A 22,032-nucleotide genomic window follows, 5' to 3' on the forward strand; every position below is an offset into this window, starting at 1 on the left:
CTTACGGTGTCCCTTTCATTACCACATCAAGAGTTTTATGAGCTTGGCAGAGCCATCTTTTGCCAAAGGTCTTGTGTATTGTGCGAATCGTTAAAGTGGAAGCAGAAATCTTTGGGACTGGGGTTTTAGTGGGGGGGGGGGTTTATTATTATCGTAGCTCCTCAAAGTTCCCCTGAATCTTCTTGACTGGCAGAAATGCAAAGCTTGCACTGGTAAACAAACGAAGGGATCTCAGAAAACGTTTGCAAGAGGCTTGTGCTCGGTCCCAGCTAATGTCCAGTTGCACAAGGCAAAGGCTGAATTTGTTAACACTGAAGACTGTTGTTCAACCACAGGAAGGACAGAGATATTAGAGGGACCATTTGCCAGCAAGGAAAGCCTTCCGGAAACTTCCAAGCCTTTGCCACATCTTCGGTGAGGGGCCTGCAGAGACTTAAAGCAACAGCGTTGATCTGAGAGTGGCACAGTGCAAGAGCCAAGGGAATTCTGAAGGTGGGGGAGTGATGAAATAAGAGGATGCAAATGAAAGCCAAGCAGTACTCCCGGGATATGGTATCGGTGGCTTGGGATTAGCCTCTATTTCCCCAAACATTCCCGGAGGAAGTGCAAACGGAAGCAGAAACCTTCCCTCCACCCCAGACTAAAAGCTAAGGCCGTGTTAGAGACACTTGTGCATTTCATGTCCCTGACCTCATTTCTGGATTGCAAGCACAGATTTCTTCTCTTCATTGAGATGAGAATAAAGAGCATTCTGCCTACATATTTTTAAATGGAATTTTGTTTCTGAGGAAAATGTGGCCAATAACTAGGCTCCTGTATTTTCACTTGGAAATGGGTAAAGCCTATTATCATTTTACTTACATATTATGTGTTAATTATTTGCTAATTGATGAATCAAACCCACTTTTTTTTTTCCCTGCTGTTTTCTTGAGCCTGGTTCTCCTGATCCTCTATAGGATGCAGAGTGTTAACTTCATTATAAGCATACTAGAGTTGACCCAGACATCTCTTAACACAATCATAAAAATGCTTGCACTGTAAAACAGAAATGTGCAGGGATTTGGGATTGAAAAGATGCCATGTAAAATCAATCATTTACTTGGCCTGTTACAGCATGCACTACAATGAAGTCTGCAAAAACCACATTTAAAGTAGCCCGAACCATCTTGGCTACCAAGACTGCCTATGAGGTGCAGCCACTAAATTAGAGATGTGGCTGGAATGTACTGTGCAATTTCTGCCCACGAGAATGGCCTGAGGATTTAAAGAAGTGCACTGTGCTATGCATTGGGAACAGCACCCATTATCCTACAAGAAAAATTAGTTTTTAAGGTTTAGGTTGGGTTGCCGGTGTCCCTTTGGTTGGTAGCACTAAGTTTGTTAGCGTAGGCACAGAATGGGAGAGCCCAGTGGACGATCAGCTGAGTGGCAGGGCTATGCTTTGCCATGCATTGAATCCTGGATTCTGAGTCCCCATGTCAGGTCTTCCAGTCAATGAGCCAGGTGCAGGTGCTAGAGGCAGCCTTCAGGGCCCCTGAGGATGGAACAAAATAGTCCTGCTACTGTGATTGGGCACTGGGAGACAGTCCTGGATGGGGGGTCCTATAGACCAGAAAGGAGTCCTGCTCTCTAGGCCCCCATCCAGGGCTGTCGCTGTACTGCATGGGCTTGGTGAGGTGGGAGAGCACATAAAGTAGGACAATTTCCCAGGCAGTTGCCATTGAGAGCTCATGGTGCTGGATGATCTCAATGGTTACAAAAGAGCAGGAGGAATCCAAAACAATACATAAAACCCATTGGAACCGAATAACTGAGATTTAGTAATCTATACTTGTTAATGGTACAAAGTAATCTACATACACAAGCATGTAAGTAAAATCTCACCTTCTCCTGCTTCTAGCAGAGCAAGAGCGCCATTGTGCCCTATTGCATAACAACATTGACTGTGCAATTATGATAATTAAACATAGAAACATAGAAATGACGGCAGAAGAAGACCAAATGGCCCATCTAGTCTGCCCAGCAAGCTTCACACATATTTTCTCTCATACTTATCTGTTTCTCTTAGCTCTTGGTTCTATTTCCCTTCCATCCCCACCTTTAATGTAGAGAGCAGTGATGGAGCTGCATCCAAGTGAAATATCTAGCTTGATTAGTTTGGGGTAGTAGCCGCCGCAATAAGCAAGCTGCACCCATGCTTATTTGTTTTACCCAGACTATGTTATTAGCCCTTATTGGTTGTTTTTCTTCTCCCCTGCCGTTGAAGCAGGGAGCTATGCTGGATATGCGTGACGTATAAGTCTTCTCCCATGCCGTTGAAGCAGAGAGCCATGCTGGATGTGCATCGAAAGTGAAGTATCAGGCCTATTTGGTTTGGGGTAGTAACCGCCGTAACAAGCCAGCTACTCCCCGCTTTGTGAGTGCGAACCCTCTTTTCTTCTCCCCTGCCGTTGAATCAGAGAACTATGCTGTATATGCATTGAAAGTGAAGTATCAGGCTTATTTGATTTGGGGTAGTAACCGCCGTAACAAGCCAGCTACTCCCCTCTTTGTGAGTGTGAATCCTTTTTTCCACATTTCCTCTTGCTGTTGAAGCTTAGAGCGATGTTGGAGTCAAGCCTGTGTATGTTTATTTAATAAGGGTATTGACTCCAGGCAGTAGCCATCATTCTGGCGAGTCACCCACTCTTCATTGGCAGCCTCTTGACTTTATGGATCCACAGTGTTTATCCCACGCCCCTTTGAAGTCCTTCACAGTTCTGGTCTTCACCACATCCTCCGGAAGGGCATTCCAGGCATCCACCACCCTCTCCGTGAAGAAATACTTCCTGACATTGGTTCTGAATCTTCCTCCCTGGAGCTTCAAATCGTGACCCCTGGTTCTGCTGATTTTTTTCCTTAGGAAAAGGTTTGTCGTTGTCTTTTGATCATTAACACCTTTCAAGTATCTGAAAGTCTGTATCATATCACCTCTGCTCCTCCTTTCCTCCAGGGTGTACATATTTAGATTCTTCAATCTCTCCTCGTACGTCATCCGATGAAGATCCTCCACCTTCCTGGTCGCCCTTCTCTGTACCGCCTCCATCTTGTCTTTGTCTTTTTGAAGGTACGGTCTCCAGAACTGAACACAGTACTCCAGGTGAGGCCTCACCAAGGACCTGTACAAGGGAATAATCACTTCCCTTTTCTTACTCGATATTCCTCTCTCTATGCAGCCCAGCATTCTTCTGGCTTTAGCTATCGCCTTGTCGCATTGTTTCGCCGACTTCAGATCATTAGACACCATCACCCCAAGGTCCCTCTCCTGCTCCGTGCACATCAGCCTTTCCCCCCCCCATTGAATACAGTTCATTTGGATTTCCACTCCCCATATGCATGACTTTGCACTTCTTGGCATTGAATCTCAGCTGCCATATCTTCGACCACTCTTCCAGTTTCCTTAGATCCCGTCTCATTCTCTCCACTCCTTCCGGCGTGTCCACTCTGTTGCAGATCTTAGTGTCATCCGCAAAAAGACAAACCTTACCTTCTATCCCGTCCGCAATGTCGCTCACAAAGATATTGAACAGGACCGGTCCCAACACCGATCCTTGCGGTACACCACTTAAAACCGCTCTCTCTTCAGAGAAGGTTCCATTTACCATCACACATTGTCTTCTGTCCGTCAACCAATTTGCAATCCAGGTCACCACCTCGGCACTCACTCCCAAGCTTCTCGTTTTATTCACCAGTCTCCTGTGCGGAACCGTATCAAAAGCTTTACTGAAATCCAAGTATATGATATCGAGCGTTCTTCCTCTATCCAATTCCTTGGTTACCCAGTCAAAAAAGTCAATCAGATTTGTCTGACAGGATCTTCCTCTGGTGAATCCATGCTGCCTCTGGTCCATCAATTCTCCGGACTGTAGATAGTTCACTATTCTCTCTTTCAACAGTGACTCCATTACTTTTCCCACCACTGAAGTGAGGCTAACCGGTCTGTAGTTACCAGCCTCCTCTCTGTTCCCACTCTTGTGAAGCGGGACCACCACCGCTCTTCTCCAATCACTCGGCACCACTCCCGTTTCTAGGGATCTATTGAACAGGTCGCACAGCGGTCCCGCCAGCACATCTCTGAGCTCCCTCAATATCCTTGGATGAATCCCATCAGGCCCCATGGCTTTGTCCACTTTCAGATTCTTTAGCTCTTCCCATACATTATCTACTGTAAATGGATTTTCCTCTGTTCCGCTTCCCTCCAGTTTCTTGTTGTGTAGAGATGGTCCTTCTCCAGGGTCTTCTTTAGTGAACACAGAGCTGAAGTATTCGTTTAATATTTCTGCCATTTCTTCGTCTCCCTCCACACATTGATCATTTCCACCTTTCAATTTCACTATACCACTTTGGACCTTTCTCTTTTCGCTGATGTATCTGAAAAATGTTTTGTCACCATATTTTATCTCCTTGGCAATCCTCTCTTCTGCTTGACTTTTTGCCAACTTGATTAATTTCTTTGTCTCCCTCAGTTGATACAAATATTCTTCTTTGTGCTCCTTCCTTTGGGATCTTTTGTATTTCTTGTATGCAGTTCTTTTAGCTTTAATTTTGTCAGCCACCTCCTTTGAGAACCAGATAGGTTTCATTTTTCTTTTGCTTTTCTTTACATTTCTAACATATAGAGCAGTTGCCTTGGCGATTGCTCCTTTTAGATTGGTCCACTGTTGATCCACATCTCTCTCATTTTCCCATCCATTTAGTTCTTCCTCTAGGTACTTCCCCATTTCCTCAAAGTCTGTGTTTTTGAACTGTAAAACTCTGGTCTTTGTGCTCCTTTTCCATATTCTTTTAGTGATATTAAACCATACCGTTTGATGATCACTGGTGCTGAGGTGGGCGCCCACCTTGACATCAGAGACGATTTCTCCATTATTGAGCACTAAGTCGAGAATAGTTCCTTCTCTCGTGGGTTACTTAAAGCTGCAACATGGGCAACAAAGGGGTTTTTCTGTTTTGGTTTTTTAGATAAAAATATTAGGGATGTGAATCGTTTTAGGACGATTAAAATTATCGTCCGATAATTTTAATATCGTCTTAAACCGTTATGGAACACAATACAATAGAGATTCTAACGATTTATAGTTATAAATCGTTAGAATCGTGAGCCGGCACACTAAAACCCCCTAAAACCCACCCCCGACCCTTTAAATTAAATCCCCCACCCTCCCGAACCCCCCCCCAAATGACTTAAATAACCTGCGGGTCCAGCGGTGGTCTGGGAGCGATTTCCCGCCGCGAATCGTTTTCGTACGGAAAATGGCGCCGGCAGGAGATCGACTGCAGGAGGTCGTTCAGCGAGGGTTCCGGCGCCTCGCTGAACAACCTCCTGCAGTCGATCTCCTGCCGGCGCCATTTTCCGTACGAAAACGATTCGCGGCGGGAAATCGCTCCCTGACCCCCGCTGGACCTCCAGGAACTTTTGGCCAGCTTGTGGGGGGCCTCCTGACCCCCACGAGACTTGCCAAAAGTCCAGCGGGGGTCCGGAAGGACCTGCCGTCCAATCGTGTTCGTCTATGGCCGCCGCCATTTTTCGGCGCCATTTTGGAAAATGGCACCGGCTGAAGACAACAAGATGCAGGAGCCCGTTCCGGACCGCTGCCGTTCCGGACCGCCGCTGGACCCGCAGGTTATTTAAGTCATTTGGGGGGGGTTCAGGAGGGTGGGGGATTTAATTTAAAGGGTCGGGGGTGGGTTTTAGGGGGTTTTAATGTGCCGGTTTTTCGATTTTTCGATTTTTAGATTTTTCACGATTTTTCACGATATTTTACCCCCCCAAACGGCAACAATACGATTCCCTCCCCCTCCCAGCCGAAATCGATCGTTAAGACGATCGAGGACACGATTCACATCCCTAAAAAATATTGACCATTAAGGGGCGGATTTTAAAAGGGTTATGCGCATAAGTTACGCACGTAACCCTTAAACACCCCCCCCCCCTGCGCGCGCTGAGCCTATTTTGCTAAGGGGGAGGTGTGTTGGGGGGGGCGTGACATTCGGGGTGTTCTGGGGGGCGTGGTGCCGGCCTGGGGGCATTCTGGGGGGGGGCATGGCCCAGGCCTCTGGACCAGCCCCCAGGTTGGGTGATGGCGCACGTGAGTTACACCTGCCTCGAGCAGGCATAACTTTTGCGATAAAGGTAGGGGGGGGGGGTTTAGATAGGGCTGGGGTGGTGAGTTAGGGAGGGGAAGATGGGGGGAGGTAGAAGGAAAGTTCCCTCCGAGGCCGCTCCAATTTCGGAGCGGCCTCGGAGGTAACGGGCAGTGCGCGCAGGGCTCGGCGAGTGCAAGGTGCACAAATGTGCACCCCCTTGCGCGCGCCGACCCCACATTTTAAAAGATACACGCGGCTATGCGCGTATCTATTGAAATCCAGCGTACTTTTGTTTGCGCCTGGTGCGCGAACAAAAGTACGCACTCGCGCTTTTTTTTTTTAAATGTACCCCTAAGTGAATTATGATTCCCTCTCAAGTTCTGATTATTTCATTTTGGAATTATTTATCTGTGAACCAGAATAACCTGCATATTTTGGGCATCCTGAAAGCATGACTTGTTTGTAGCCCTCAGCAGAAGTTATCCACCCTTTTCTCTATTCTTTTGATTATGATCTTGCCTATACTGATAAGGATAAAATATAGTCATTTATTTATATGGATTTATCTTGCACCTTAACACCGGTAGCTGAAGGTAAGACATTCAGGTACTTGTAGGTAGTTCCCTTCCCCAGATGGTTTACAATCCAAGGGCTGGATTTACTCTGCATTTTTCCCATAGACACAAAATAGGAGAAAACATTTATTCAACAGGCATCTAGGCTTGCACTTGGGACAACAAAGGGTGATGTGACTTGTCCAAGGTCACAAGGGGCAAAGTGGGATTTGAACCCTGGCTTCTCTGATTCTCAGCCTGCTGCTCTAACTACTAGCCTACTCCAAATACAAACAAACCTGTAACCAGAAGTTCCATGCAGAACTAATGGTGTTTTCTGGGATGTGCACATAGAAGTAGATAAATAAAAATAAAAAAAAGCCTATTGGGGTCCTCTTGATCGGAAGTGGAGATGTGGTGTGGACAGGTGACTAAGCACAAAAGGTGCTAGAGGGGGACATGAGGATGGTGATCTCATAAGCTGACTTCCCTTTGAAAAAGAGCCTACAACTAAGTGCAGAATGAATTATGCACAGCATTTAGTATCTAAGCTTCCACCAATTCAAAGCTGAAGCTTTGTTATGAAAGCGGTTTGCAAAAGGCAAGAAAAACACCCACCAGTGTTAATATCAAACGGTTTTATTGCAAATACAAAATGTCTGCCATACAAAATGTGTTCACACAGTTCGGAATAAATACAAGATACAAAAGTAAATCACAATAGAAGTTTTGTTTTTTGGGGGTTTTTTTAGGGATTTAAAAAAAATGGATTTTAGCAGACAGTCTTGTAGATATGGACACTAGAAAGAAATGCTAAGAGCAGTTTTTGGTAGAGATGTGAATCGTTTCCAGAATCGTGTTCAAATAACCGCGGGAAATCTTCATTTCCCCCGGTTCTGACCGCTTTTTTTTTGGCTGTCCCAAGCTGAAAAAAAACAACCCACCCTGACCCTTTAAATCTAATTATTTAGAATCCCCCCCCAAAACTTTTCTAAAGTACCTGGTGGTCCAGTGGGGGTCCCAGGAGTGATCTCCCGCTCTCAGGCCGTTGGCTGCCAGTAAACAAAATGGTGCCGATGGCCCTTTGCCCTTACCATGTGACAGGGGCTATCGGTGCCATTGGCAAGCCCCTGTCACACGGTAGGAGCAATGGACGGCCAGTGCCATCTTTAAAAATGGCATGGGCCATCCATTGCTCCATATGACAGGGGCTGGCCAATGGCACCGGTAGCCCCTGTCACATGGTAAGGGCAAAGGGCCATCGGCGCCATTTTGATTAGTGGCAGCCGATGGCCCAAGAGCGGGAGATCACTCCCGGGACCCCCGCTGGACTACCAGGTACTTTAGAAAAGTTTTTTTTTGGGGGGGGGGGGTTCTCTAAATAATTAGATTTAAAGGGTTGGGGGGGGTTCTGTGTGCCCTTTCTTCCCCTCCTCCAAAATGATAAGAAAACCACACAAAAATTTTGTGGGGTTTTCCTATCGCTTTCGGGGACCTCCCCCTCCCCCCAATACTTGATGGATTTGAAGATATTGTACGATATTTTTATCTGTCAGAAAAATGATTCACATCCCTAGTTTTTGGCTTCATCTGCCTGCATTTAAGAACATAAGAAATTGCCATACTGGGTCCGACCAAGGGTCCATCAAGCCCAGCATCCTGTTTCCAACAGTGGCCAATCCAGGCCATAAGAACCTGGCAAGTACCCAAAAACTAAGTCTATTCCATGTTACCATTGCTAAAGCCATTGTGGCCTGCAGGTCTGCTCTGGCACGTTTAGGGGCTCTTTGCATTGTCACTGGGCTACTCTTGGGAATAACTTCTTATTTTGTCATCACAAGGGTGCCAAGACGGCACACGGCCATCCTACAAACCCAGTTTAAGAGCTATTCCCCCCCACCCCTGTAGGGTAGTAGCAAAGCTTGTTACTGCTCAGGAGAATAGGACAAATGCCACTGGCACAAGAAAAACTAAAAAACGAAGCAGCTTTTCAGGGAGATCTTTTTGCTCTCAACCATGGAAGCAGTGACAGTTGCTGAGAATAATATTTCTGGATTGTAGGGACCTCAAAAACAGAAACAATAATTAAAAAAAAAAAAAAAAAAAGCAAATCATTTTAAAATACATTTTGCAGCTGTTCTGGATCTTTTCTCCCCGTCTCCACTTCGGTCAGCTCTTCCAATCCAGGTTCATGACAATGGGGTAATAGTTTTTACTGAACAAGTTAATTTTCTGCTGTTTACTAAAGACGACTAATGTTTGTTGTTTCACTTTGGACGGTCACATATATGACCATGGCTTGCAGAGCACTACACCCCCTCTGCATCCAGGGATGGACCAAGCAAAGGCAGCACCTACACTCTCAACAGAAGAACCTACTTCTCCATTTTGCTATCACTTTTGGGACCGCATGATGGTTGCTACATAGTTTAAATGTCTCATTTTCTCTTTTGAGCACTGTGCAGATGCTTAATGCCAATCTACAACAAAATTAGCATTTAATCCTTTCACTTACCTACAAGAATGTTAAGCACACCTTAGTTACCAGCTCACAAAAATATGAAAACTTTAGAAACAATATGTAGTGTTTCTTAGGTCATACAGCATGTCTGACGACTCCACTACTCCTACGCGCCATCTGTGCCAGCAGTACTGTAGGGGGAGCAGTCAAACAGCCATCACTAAGTGTTGCAGAGTATAAAATGTATAAAAGGGACCCACATGGTCTTCAACATTCAGGTATGATATCTTTGGATAATAATTCTTATATTAGTCCAACACCACATAACAAAACTTGCAAGGAATGCACTACAGTGAAAAATAAAGCCCAAAATGATAGTCCCACGCACCCCAAGGTTAAGTCGGATTTATCAGAATGGCACAGAACTGGCTAGAAAAAAAAAATCAGAGCTAGACACACGCAAGTGATACGTTAACACAGTGTTTCCCATCCCAGTCCTGAAAGCACAATCTAACCCAGTGGGTTTTCTACATAGCCATAATGATTATGCAAAACAGGCATTTGCACACACACACACACACACACACACACACTCTCTCTCTCTCCAGGGCATGCAAATATATCTTATACGTATTTATTGTCGATAGCCTGAAACCCAGCCCAATTAATTGTAGCTTCAGGACAGGGCTGGGAACCTCTGGCTGACGCACCAATCCTCCAACCCTCTCCTCTCGATAACCTGACTCATAGATATTACAGTTATTTAAGGTAGAAATGCAATGAGGGGCACAAAGTTCGGGTTAGTGATATTGATGGTCTGCTGAGGATGTGCATCTTTGGCTGAGTAATCCTGCATTTCTCCTTGCCCTTCCCTAAATGTAATTTTATTCCCTGAAGGTTTTTCATAACCTGCCACGATCCACCAATAAATTCTAAGCCCCTTACAGAGGCTCTTGCAAATATCTACACAAGCAGGCAGCTTGCTGCAGACTAGGAGCAGACATACGGCCCGAGTAGTGGTTGGTACGTACTTTGGGTCAATGCTTCTCAGCCCAGTCCTCGGGGCCCACCTAACCGGTCAGGTTTTCAGGATATCCACAATGAATATGCACGAGATAGATGTGCAGATACCTGACCGGCTAAAGGTGCCCCAATGACTGGGTTGAGAAGCACTGGTTTAGCTCACTATGATAACAATGCTAAACAATGCCAGTAACCAGCAACCTAGAATATACATTTAAAAAAAAAAAAAGTTTGAATGTCCCAGAGGTTGATCCTTATAACAACGGTTGCAATGCAGAAAATGTGACCCGAAGTCTTTCGAGCAGCTCTTATTTGTAGTTGTTATGCATGTCATTCTCCAAATGCCTGTTCCGGCAGCAGATACCAACTGCTACTGCCCCTTTTCCGCCTTTAGCATTGGTTACCACACAGGTGTTGTCCACTGAATATGCACCCAGCGTGCTGGACCCGCGGGAATACGCACTGCATCCTGTCAGAGCCCAGCCAGCGTCACAAGACACGGTCACCTGCACGGGGAAAAAGTAAGAGAGAATGTCATCAACAGAGAAACCCCCCCTCCCGAAAAGAATGATCAGGAGAAGGCCGAGCTGCTGGGAGACCCATGGGTTCAATTCCCCGGCCTGGAGGTGCTGTGGGTGGTGTGTTCCCAACCCCTTGGAAGGGAGGGAGTCTCGGCCATGTTGTAACAGTGATGCCTATGGGTTGACTCAAGGGTGCACGTGGGCCGTGTACCAGAAGGAACCACCGGTCATGGATCTCAGCCATGGGGACTGATGCTGTGATGGCTATAGGCTGTAAAAGGGGTTAGAAAAGAAGGGACTCTCCCGGGTAGCTGAAAGCGAAGGTTCATGGGGCCAGTTCTCATTAAGCTGGAAGCACAAAGTAGCAGGGCGAAGCTAGCGAGCCCAAAAATATATAATATATGTTGTTTTTTTTTTTTAAACTGCATGGTTTACAATATTGAACTGCACTCTCTAATAATAAATAACACGGAAGAATTAGATCAGGACTGCTGTAATAGGCTATAAACATATTTGCTCTTGAAAAGAGAATTGCAGCACAAATCCATTTGTCTTACGTCCATCGCCTTTACCAGTGTAAAAGTCTGGGTGCTGCAGAGCACGCCGCATTCTTAAGCTGCATCCTCAGATATTTTATGGATGCTCTAAGTTATTAAAAAAAAAAAATATTGAGGAATTTGCAGAAAAAAAAACCCAACACCAGCTTTTAGCACGTTTTTAACAGCGACTCCTGTCATGTAAGACATCGCACTCAGCACCGGGTCCATCGGAAGGATCCCACTGCAATCAATGCTCACTGAAAAACTTGCAGCGGGCAGGCCTCTGTTTTACGCTCACCTTATCTGTGAAGCCGACGGGGGAATACTCTTTGACCCTGCATTCCAGGCTGGGGGCATTGCAACACGAGGCATGGGTTGTAGCATCCGTCTTCCCTATGCATGCGTCCCCCGTGTCCTGCTTCCTTGACACAGGTCGCACGTTGTCACTGAAATGCCCCGACAGCGAATGTGAGCTGCAGCCTGTCAAAGACAGAGAGGTCCTTCAGAGCAGAAGCTGAGATCAGGCACACCATTCTATTTATTTTAAAACATGTATTTCCGACATTATCCCTCATGCTAAGTGGGGAACCAAAACAGCATTCAAAGAAACAGTCTAATACAAATGAGCAGGTAATCATCTGCAAGTATTGGCCTGATCTATGCATAGGAGAAACCCATCCATTAAGCAGGTTTGTCATGGGGGTAGTGTCTCCAAATGGGTTAGGTCTGTGCATATCATGACCGGAAGGAACCTTGCTTATAAGGCACCGTTTGCTGGGAAGGATCTCTTACTGCTAGTGCTTGCCTCAGTACCTGCACTGTGCCAAAGAGAGCTTCCTTCTGGCACTCACAGAGAATAATATGCACAGGTAACATATCAAGCTACTCTTGGAAATTACTTTTAAAAAGGCTGGTGGGTGCTCACTACAACTGGGACAATTTCTCTATCTTTTTGCCACATTTTCTTGGTCTCTGATTGCAGCTTTTCATACTTGACAGCCTAATTAAGATCCCTAAATTTAGGTGCCTTTAGGGCTGGGCCCTATTTACTAAGCATTTTCCCCCCATAGACACACAATGGGAGAAAACCTTTTAGTAAATAGGTCCCTAGGGTGCTCAGAACTGGAAATCAGTGATGAGTGCCTAACTTCATTCCCCCATCTTGGCCCCACCCAGTTTTAAGGCACCTAAATTTAGGTCCTCAAAGACTGAAAAATGTTTTAATTCAAAAGCACAGCATGCATCTTAATCCGAGCTGTATCAAGTTCAGCCTCCTCTGATACTCTGCGGATCTTTTCTCTCAGGAATTGTGCAGGATTGTCGCACCTTCTGTCCTGCATTCCGAAGGTCACGAAGTGTCCAGACTGGGCGCTCACCTCTGTCTGTGGCTTCTTTTTGCAGTAGAAAAGAACTGGCTCTTGCTTAACCTAAACACTTGTACTTTATTTCAACAGTTACAAAATAAATACAACAAATAATATAAACGCTGTAGCATAAAGCACAGCGAAAGCTTTATGGTCTGGTGACGTCACTAACTGGAGGATTTCTAAGAGAAAAACGTTTTTCCTAAACTGTCGGGTAAGTGCCCAGCAGATCCCTATTTTTGTTGTTGCTCGTTCCCACCTGGCTAAAAATATTTTATCGTCCTTTCCTCCAGGAACTTGTTCAAGCCTCTTTTAAATCCCGCTGTGCTAGTCGCCTTGCCAACGTCTTCTGGCAACAGACTCCACAGCTTTATTAGATGCGGTGTGAACCCACCTGTTAAAATGTGACCCTCCTTGGAGCAGCCGGCCCTGGCCGATGTGCCATCCTCATCCGGAGAACTGGCATTAGTGTGGCATTCTGCTTTTGGCCAAATGCAGCACCGGGCAATGGCATAGACTCCCTCCCCACCGAAGGCATTGTGAGCAATGCACTCCTTCCTGCCTTCTCGGTCCTGTGAGTTAGAAAACACAGTCTATAAAGGTCACAACCAGAGGGAGCTGGCATGGGGAAACTCCCACTGGAAAAGGCTTTGCTCTAGTTTCAAATGGGCAGAATAGCTCATGAGCAATAGTTGTCTGCTCCCAGATTGTTACCACAGCGCCAAGCCAAGTGCAACTTGATAGTTAAATAAAAAAATCAAACATTGGAAGGCTTGTCTTTTACAATGTATATGTTTTCTTCACAAAGCAACAGTCATGCTATTTGACAAATGTTCTCTAATTCAATGGTTAAAATCCTTCCATTAGTGTTTGAAGGCGTGGATTAAAAGATGATTAACAGTAGAGATGTGATTTGGCCAAACCTTTTGGTTCGGCCTTCGTTATCGGCCCGCCATGGGAAATTTCGTTTTTTTTTTTATTTATTTATTTATTTAACAGTTTTTTATACCGACCTTCATAGTAAATAACCATATCGGATCGGTTTACATTTAACAATGGAATAACTGAAGTAACAATTCAAGTAAACGAAAGATAACAATGGGCAGGAATAAGTCAAAGTTACAATCAACAGGGAAAGAGAACTTGGAAGCTTGCAACAAGCTGGAAAGAAGATAAGGCAGGAAATAAATATAAAGTGTCACCATGGAGCGTACGGGTTAAAAGCTTAAAAGGTGCTTTAGCCTGGAAGTGTCGGAGTCCAATGTTCGTGAGAATACATGCCAGACCGGGTCAGAGTGAAGGACAACTAGTGATTGTCTGGTGGATCGGCGAAGGCTTGGTGAAAGAGCCAGGTTTTAAGTCTTTTTCTGAAGGTTAAAAGGCAGGGCTCCAGTCTGAGATTTGAAGGGATGCTATTCCAGATAGATGGGCCCGCTATCGAAAAAGCTCTGTCTTTGGTCGTAGAGAGGCGTGAGGCTTTAGTGGGGGGATATTTCAGAGTGCCTTTGTGAATATCTCTAGTTGGTCTGTTAGAGGAATGGAGTTTGAGTGGGATTTCCAGGTCGAGTTGAAGTTGGTGATGGATGGTTTTGTGAATTATGGTGATTGATTTGTATAGAATTCTGAAGTTCACTGGTAACCAATGTAAGTTCCTGAGGATGGGTGAGATGTGTTCGCCGCGGCTGGTACTGGTCAGCAATCTCGCTGCCGCATTTTGTATCATCTGCAGTGGTTTGGTAGTGGATTTGGGGAGGCCTAGGAAGAGGGCACTGCAGTAGTTTTCCCGTGGTTCGGGCCGATGTTATATCGTCTGCCCCTGAAACCGCCCCAACCCTTCAGATTTAAACCCACCCCAACCCTTCAAATTTAATTAATTGCAACCCCCCACCCTCCCGATCCCCCAAGACTTGCCTGACACCCCCCCCCCCCAAGATTTACCGAAAGTCCCTGGTGGTCCAGCGGGGTCCTGGGAGCGATCTCCCCCTCTCGGGCCATCAGCCGACACTAATCAAAATGGCGCCGATGGCCCTTTGCCTTTACCGTGTGACGGGGTTATCGGTGCCATTGGCCAGCTTCTGTCACATGGTAGGAGCAATGGACGGCCAGTGCCATTTTGATTAGTGGCACCTGACAGCCCGAGAGGGGGAGATTGCTCCCGGGACCCCGCTGGACCACCAGGGACTTTCAGTAAATCTTGGGGGGGGGGGGGGGGGGTCGGGAGGTGAGGGGTTGCAATTAATTAAAATTGAAGGGTTGGGGTGGATTTAAGGATTTTTTTTATGTGCCCTTTCTCCCCTCCCTAAAAACGATAATGAAAAACCCATGAAATTTCGTGTGGTTTTCTCATCGTTTCATCGCCCCCCAAAACGTGAAGAAATAGGAAATATTGTCTCTATTTCCTATTTCGTCGCAGACAAATGCACATCCCTAATTAACAGTGTACAAATTGTTGATGTACTTTTCTATATATGTTGCCAAGTTTTCTTTGTCCCTGAATGAAAGGTTTATACCGTTTAATGGCATATTATGGCTATGTTGATTGTTACAAACTATAACATGTGTTGTCATTAAAACTTTAAATTACAAAAAAAAAAAATCCTCTGTTCTGTTACCTCATGCACAGATTCTCAGTAACTGAGTCAAGATGGCAGCATCAGTGGATTCTCCTAAACATAAGCACTGTTCCCACTGAGGAGCATGTACGGGCAGCACCTCCAGCAGTTGTACACACTCCAAATAGTGCTGCACAGAAGCAGGCAGGAGAAGCAGTGGGAGCCATTCCCCATCGCTGACAACCACTCTGCACCATCTGTGTTAGCACCACAAGTATGTTCAAAACTCGCAGATCAGTGTGTCCTGGCTGCCGGTGTCTTGCACTGCGAGATTAAGACCTAGCACGTCGGTTAGGGCAATGCTCAGAGAACCAGAGAAGCCAGGGTTCAAATCCCGTTTCTCCCACGGATGTGCCTTGTGACTTTGGGCAAGTCACTTAATCCTCCATTAAATCAGGTACAATCAGGGATGGCTCAAGGCAACCTGCTGCCTGGAGACCAAGGGATGAGATGGCATCCCCTCTTGCTCCACCCCTCTCGCTCCGCCTCCCAACCCCTCCTCCCTTCAGTCACTGCCGGCGTGCCAGCCTAACCTCCAGCGGTGTCGGCATCCCTCCTCCAACGCCTTCAGTGGTGGCAGTGTCCCTCCTCCACGACACGGGCCTGGCCTCCAGAGGCAGTGGCATCCCTTCAGCCGCCTCCGGCAGCAGCGGCCCAGGGCAGTGACCCTCTTCTTTTCTGCTGCCGCCGGCTTGGGTCAGCAGCCGTGGCAAGGGCAGGCAGGTTGAGGTGGACACCATCTGAGAGAGGTATTTTTTGCCGCCTCAAAATTCTGCCACCTGAAGTGACCGCCTCACCCTGCCTCATTATAAAACCGCCCCGGGTACAATCTTAAGATGTAAGCACTCAGAAATACCTAGTGTACCTGCAAAGTAACTTGCCTTGAGCTTGGGTTTGGAAAAGTGAGTAAATAAAATCCAAGTATCAGCTTGCGAGATGTAGACATGCTCATGGTGCCAGCAAGGACTGTGGAGTGCGTTCAGCAGCAGCAGGGCACGCTGCCACTACCCAGGGTCAGCTGAGAGAGGTAGGGGGCACATGCAAGCAAAGAAGATTCTGAGGAGGGGAGAAGGATGGTGGAAACAGTGAGAGAGCCTCTGGGGAAAGGGGTGGAGGGGAAGCAGAGGGAAGATGCTAGGGAAGGCAAAAAGGAAGGTAGATGTTGGGGGAAAGAGGCAGCATGGCAGATGATAAGGAAGGGGGACATTAGGTAGGAGCAGCTTGGGGGAAGAAAGAAATGGGAGGGCTGGGGTGAGAAAGGTCAAGAGGTAATCTGAAAATTATAGGGGTAAGGGATAATGTAGAGGCAACGTTGGACACAAGAGGCCTCAGGACATCAAAGTGGTTGAACCATTTTAAGGTTTATTAAGAACATAAGAACATGCCATACTGGGTCAGACCCATAGGTCCATCAAGCCCAGCATCCTGTTTCCAGCAGTGGCCAATCCAGGTCACAAGTACCTGGGCAAGTACCCAAACATTAAATAGATCCCATGTTACTAATGTCAGTAATAAGCAGTGGCTATTCCCTAATTCAACCTGATTAATAGCAGTTAATGTACTTCTCCTCCAAATCTTTTTTTAAACCCAGCTACACTAACTGCCTTAACTACATCCTCTGACAATGAATTCCAAATCTTAATTGTGCGTTGAGTGAAAAATTATTTTCTCCGTTGTTTTTTTTTTTTAATGTGCTATTTTCTAACTTCATGGCGTTCCCCCTAGTCCTTGTATTACCTGAAAGAGTAGATAACTGATTCACATTTACCCATTCTAGACCTCTCATGATTTTAAACACCTTTATCATATCCCCCCTCAGCCATCTCTTCTCCAAGCTGAAAAGTCCTAACCTCTTTAGTCTTTCCTCATAGGGGAGCTGCTCCATCCCCTTTATCATTTTGGTCGTCCTTCTCTGTACCTTCTCCATCGCAATTATATCTTTTTTGAGATGTGGAGACCAGAATTGCACACTGTATTCAAGGTGCGGTCTCACCATGGAGTGATACAGAGGCATTATGACATTTTCCGTTTTATTCACCATTCCCTTTCTAATAATTCCCAACATTCTGTTTGCTTTATTGACCACCACAGCTCACTGAGCTGATGATTTCTACTGACCTTTTCCATCTCAGATGCCAGAATAGACCCCACTGGCTGACCCTACTAGTCTAAATTCAATTACATATTTTTTTTGTCTTCTAAAGACCGGTTGTAATCCCCAGGCATGGGGACACACTTGGTTCCCCGGTGGCCTGCTTAGGCCTGTACCTCAATGTGTTCTCCTCGTCTCTTCCCGTTCTTGGAGAAACTGGAGCAGCTGAAGAGTTCCTCGTTCCCACTGCAGTGGGCCGCTGCCGTGGCTGAGCGGGCCATTCCCGACTGCTTGGACCAAACTGTGCGACAAAACAACTCCTCGTCTGGAAAGAAAGGCCGGAAGAGAAGCCAACAGTCAGGAGAAAGACTCCACCATGCAATCAAAACGAACGCAAAACCAACAGTGCTGCACAGCAGACGTTAACCGCGTGCTATTCCAGCTGCCAGCAAAATCGGGAGGAGCCAGCTGTGATTGCTTCTTCAGTGAGCAGCGCATGCTCACAGAAAACTCCAGAGGATGAAGGCTACTGCAAGCAACAACAGCTGAGCTCCACACACACATAGCTTTTTCCTAGGTTACTGAGATCAGTCTCACAAAGGTTTTCCTCAACAGAAGTTATTTTTTAAAACCTAAGGATAACGAGCTCTGTGCTAAGTGTTGTTCAAGGGATTCTCTTACAGATGCATCACCTGGGTGTTTTCCCTAGTGCTTGGTGCCATGGAAGAACCAAATTACCGTGGTTCCCACGCGGCTTCCTTTTCTAGTTGTTGTGTCAAGCCCCAAGTAACTGAAAGCTTCTTTCAATGTTCCACGTTCATGCAGGGTGTAATAGATATGTAAATAATGTGAGCGAGCGTGCGCATCTCAGGGTACATCTTGGCATGATGCCGCCTGCCTTTAGAAACCCTTCACGAAGGCTGCCCTCATTGTGTGAATGCAGCAAAACCGACCGGGGTGTGGCTGCAGGGGAACAATTGTTTTAAAAGCAGCTGCACATGCACAGCCAGAAACATATGCGTTCCATCTGTGGCTTCCAAAATAACGGAAGAAGGCAAGAAACAAAACTATCTCGGGACGCAAACGGAAGAGAGATCCAGAGAAGAAAGGGCAGGAGCTGGGAGCAGGTGGGGAGACTGATGCACGGCTGGTGCTGTCCTGCCCGATGGTGCTGCTTTCACATGAATTTCTCCTGACACTCGTGGCCTGCGGTTTAGCTGCGTTTCCAGCCACCCCCCCCCCCCCCCCCCCCTTATTTCAGCGTTGTCGGGAGCAGAGTATTCTGGCCATCTGCCCCCAGCTGACCCCGTCTGCCAGGCTAGTGATAGCCATGCGAATGCGTCAGTGACCTGTCCTTAGCTTCGGAGGGAGACCCGCCACTCTGTTGGGCGTGATGAGCCTCTGCTCTTCTGGAAACCAAGCTTCGTTGATGACATTTTTCGTGGAGAAATGAATCAACCTCTGCCTCAGCTCAGTGACCGTCAGGTCCGCGTTTGTGTTCAGGATCATCGCAGCAAGGCCTGGGAGAGGGGGAGAAAAAAAAGCAGTTTTTCTCTCAAAACACATTAATTAATAACAAAAAACATTTATTAATAACAAAACACATTTATTAATAACAAATACATTAACAACAACACATTTATTAATAACAAAAAACATTTAATAATAACAAAAACACATGTATTAATAAAAACACATGTATTAATAACAAAACATTTATAACATATACTATACATTTATTAATAACAAAACACATTTATTAATAATAAATACATTAATAACAAAAAACATTAATAACAAAACATTTATTAATAAAAAAAAAGTACCACTGCCACCTGAGCCCCTCTCCCCGGGTCAGCTACGAACTTGAAGGGGGGTGGCTCTCCCTACACCCTCTCATGCCCCGGTTGGCCACAACTTGGGGGGGGGGGGGGAGGGGGCTACAAAGGCACCACTGGTGACACCGGCGATTCCTACCTGCCACGTGTGCCGCTGCCTGGGACGTTCCACTCTTTGACGTGAAGCAGGTGCTGCAGTCACTGGATGCACCAATGATATCGTCTCCCGGGGCAAAAACATCAACGCAACGGCCAAAGTTCGTCCCCAGCACCCCCATGGTGACCGGCTGATCCTCGTAGTTCGTCGCACCAACAGTGATAACCTAAGTGTCAGAGGGAGAGCTCTGTACACCGTTTGTATTTATTTATGTTTATAGTCCGCAATTTCCAAAAAAATAAAATAAACTCATTCAGTGCGGATAACGAGCATCACAATACTCCTATATATATATATATAAATAAAACATTACATGGCTACAGCAGGGCACCTCAGCGCTGGGCCTCAGAGGCCACAAAAGCAGGTCCTGTTAGCACAGAAGAAACCAAGATGTGCCGTGCTGGGTCCATCGAGCGCAGCATCCCGTCTCCGACAGTGACCAGTTCAGGTCACTCAGAAATACCTGGACTAGCCCCCCCCCCCCACCACCACCACCTTTCAGCATAAACCAAAATATATAAATTGATCATCAAGCAGAAGCCCAATGCACACAAAGCAAAACTGCATGAATGGTCGCCGCGGCGTGCCCGAAAGATTCGAAACCCCCCAAATTCTCATGTCTAGCACCAGGACATGCCCTCATATTTAGGGCATGAAATGTTTGCGTAAAAGGGAAGAGATACAGGGGTGAAAGCTTACTGAGACATTGCTTGCAGGTGCTTCCTGGATGATCTGAGTGCATTTCCAGCCAACCGAGAGCACTCCCGGAAGTTCAGAATGAGGTCCATGTTCAAAAGCATTTGGACAACTAATTCAGACGTTAGCCAGCTAAATGAATGTTTGAGCACCTATCTGGCTAAATTAGGAGCATTCTAGGGTAGCCAGCGCAGAGAGGAAGTTACTACCCTAGGCAACCTGCAAGCCGCGGGCCAATTTTAAATTTTTTTTTTAATTATTTTAAATTATTTTTTTATTTTGGGACCTCCGACTTAATATTACCATGATATTAAGTCAGAGGGTGCATGTTGCAGACGCTATTAGTTTCGGGGGGGTTGGACGCTCGTTTTCGACGTGCTATTACCCCTTACTGAATAAGGGGTAAAGCTAGCGCGTCAAAAACGCGCATCCAAACGTGGGTTAACAGTGCGCTCCACCGGAGTGCACTGTACTGTATCGGCCTGACAGAAAGGAAGTTACTACTCTAGGCAACTTGCTGGGCAGACTGCATAGACCACTCGTGTCTTTACTATGAAACCCTTTCAGGTGAGCGCCAACTCTGCTGATGTTACAGATTGAAGGAGATGTTATCAGAAGCTATGGAACGTTTAGCAACAGTAGGAAAGGAAGCTGTGGTTTTCCTCTGGAGGCTCTGAATGTATCCTAGCAGGATGTCGTCAGAGGCAAAAAAGGATGACTGAAGAGCAGACAGACAGCTGCTAAGGGCAATCCGAGGGAGGTCTCGCTTCAGGGTCCAGAGTGAAAGTCTTTGTTGCGTCTCTTAACTCTGCGACAGCAAAAGCCATCTCCTGCAGAGCCGTAAACCAAAGGGCTCCTTTGTGAACCTGGAGCCGCTGATGCCCAGCACAAGGCATGGGTAGTTACCAGATTTGCGTGGCACTGGGCAATTCAAAAAGGGGTGCAAAATGAGCCACTGACAGACCCGGGGAAGGTTTGGCCAGGGTCAGTTTCTAGACATGTGGACATCTCTAGGCCTTTTTTATCTCTTAACCTGTCCGCAGCACAGGAGGAGGGCAGCCCGCTACTCCCCCAAAGCCCCAAGACAAACAATTGCCCCAGTGAGATCAAGCTGCATAAATAACCTCATCCCACCCCTCTAGCTGAGGTCAGAAAATGCCCAAATGAATGTAAACGTCTCAGTTTTAATTCGGAATTGGCAGAGAATACTTAACTGCCTCTTATTCCCACATCTAAATATTTTAGGATGGAAACAGAAATATTTTAATTTAGAGGAAAATAAAATGCTTTTCTTTTTTTTTAATCTTGTGATTTATGGTTACATTGTGGCCAGGCTGGACTGCTCGAATGAGCTAAGCTTTGACTGCCACCTCATACAACTTGATTTCAATTCCAAGTCAGTCTGTACAAAAAAAGGAAATGCAAATCTGAACCCACGAGAGACTGTTTGACTAATTAGGTTTCACACATACCACCACATAGACAAAAAGAGGTTTGACAAAATCTTTTCAAATGATAAAACTGCTTCTTCTTGGGAAAAAAAAGGTTCACTATAATTCTAGAAATGAGGAGCAAACAGGTTGCGGGTGAAACCTTTTTATTGGCTTCACTCACCTGACGCGGCAGCGCTGCGGCTCTTACCTCTTCCTCACCGTGTAAGAGGAAGGAGATCCATGCAGGTGGAAATCCCAAGCCTCATCGCTCCTTCTTTCTTCTTTTAAAAAAGCTTCCCAGGATTATCTGGGGTCAGATCTGTATTTCTTTTTCTTTGGCAGTCTCTCACAGACGAGCACGGCGTCTTTTCATGAATAACTTGGCACTCAAACCTCTTCCTATAGCCTACCAATGCATTTAAACCCGGGTTGCTAATGCCGCCCCTGGGTCTGACTGGGCAGTAAGGTTTTCAGCCCAGCGCTGATTGTGATTGATTAATGACATTGCCTGGGGTATTGCAAATGGACAGTGCCTTTAAAATCATGTCCATCCAAGTATGCCTTGCCTTGATCAGTGTTATAACGAAGGTGCAGGGCTATTTCAGAGCAATGTGCA

General features: G+C 46.2%; 1 protein-coding gene across 3 annotated transcripts in view; it reads right to left on the reverse strand.

Moving 5' to 3' along the window:
- Positions 1-8,303: 8,303 nt before the first annotated feature.
- The window catches only part of PCSK9 (proprotein convertase subtilisin/kexin type 9), a 46,737-nt gene continuing 33,008 nt past the window's right edge, over positions 8,304-22,032 (reverse strand). For all 3 annotated transcript variants that reach the window (XM_029618344.1, XM_029618343.1, XM_029618342.1), the window contains 6 exons: positions 19,270-19,453; positions 18,642-18,812; positions 17,469-17,617; positions 12,983-13,160; positions 11,523-11,704; positions 8,304-10,670 (listed from right to left, as the gene is read on the reverse strand). In XM_029618344.1, the coding sequence (XP_029474204.1) occupies positions 10,473-10,670; positions 11,523-11,704; positions 12,983-13,160; positions 17,469-17,617; positions 18,642-18,812; positions 19,270-19,453 (1,062 nt within the window). In that variant the 3' untranslated portion in view covers positions 8,304-10,472. The remainder of the gene's footprint in view (positions 10,671-11,522; positions 11,705-12,982; positions 13,161-17,468; positions 17,618-18,641; positions 18,813-19,269; positions 19,454-22,032) is intronic.

This window comes from Rhinatrema bivittatum, chromosome 10, assembly GCF_901001135.1.
Source record: "Rhinatrema bivittatum chromosome 10, aRhiBiv1.1, whole genome shotgun sequence".
NCBI classification, from domain to species: domain Eukaryota; kingdom Metazoa; phylum Chordata; class Amphibia; order Gymnophiona; family Rhinatrematidae; genus Rhinatrema; species Rhinatrema bivittatum.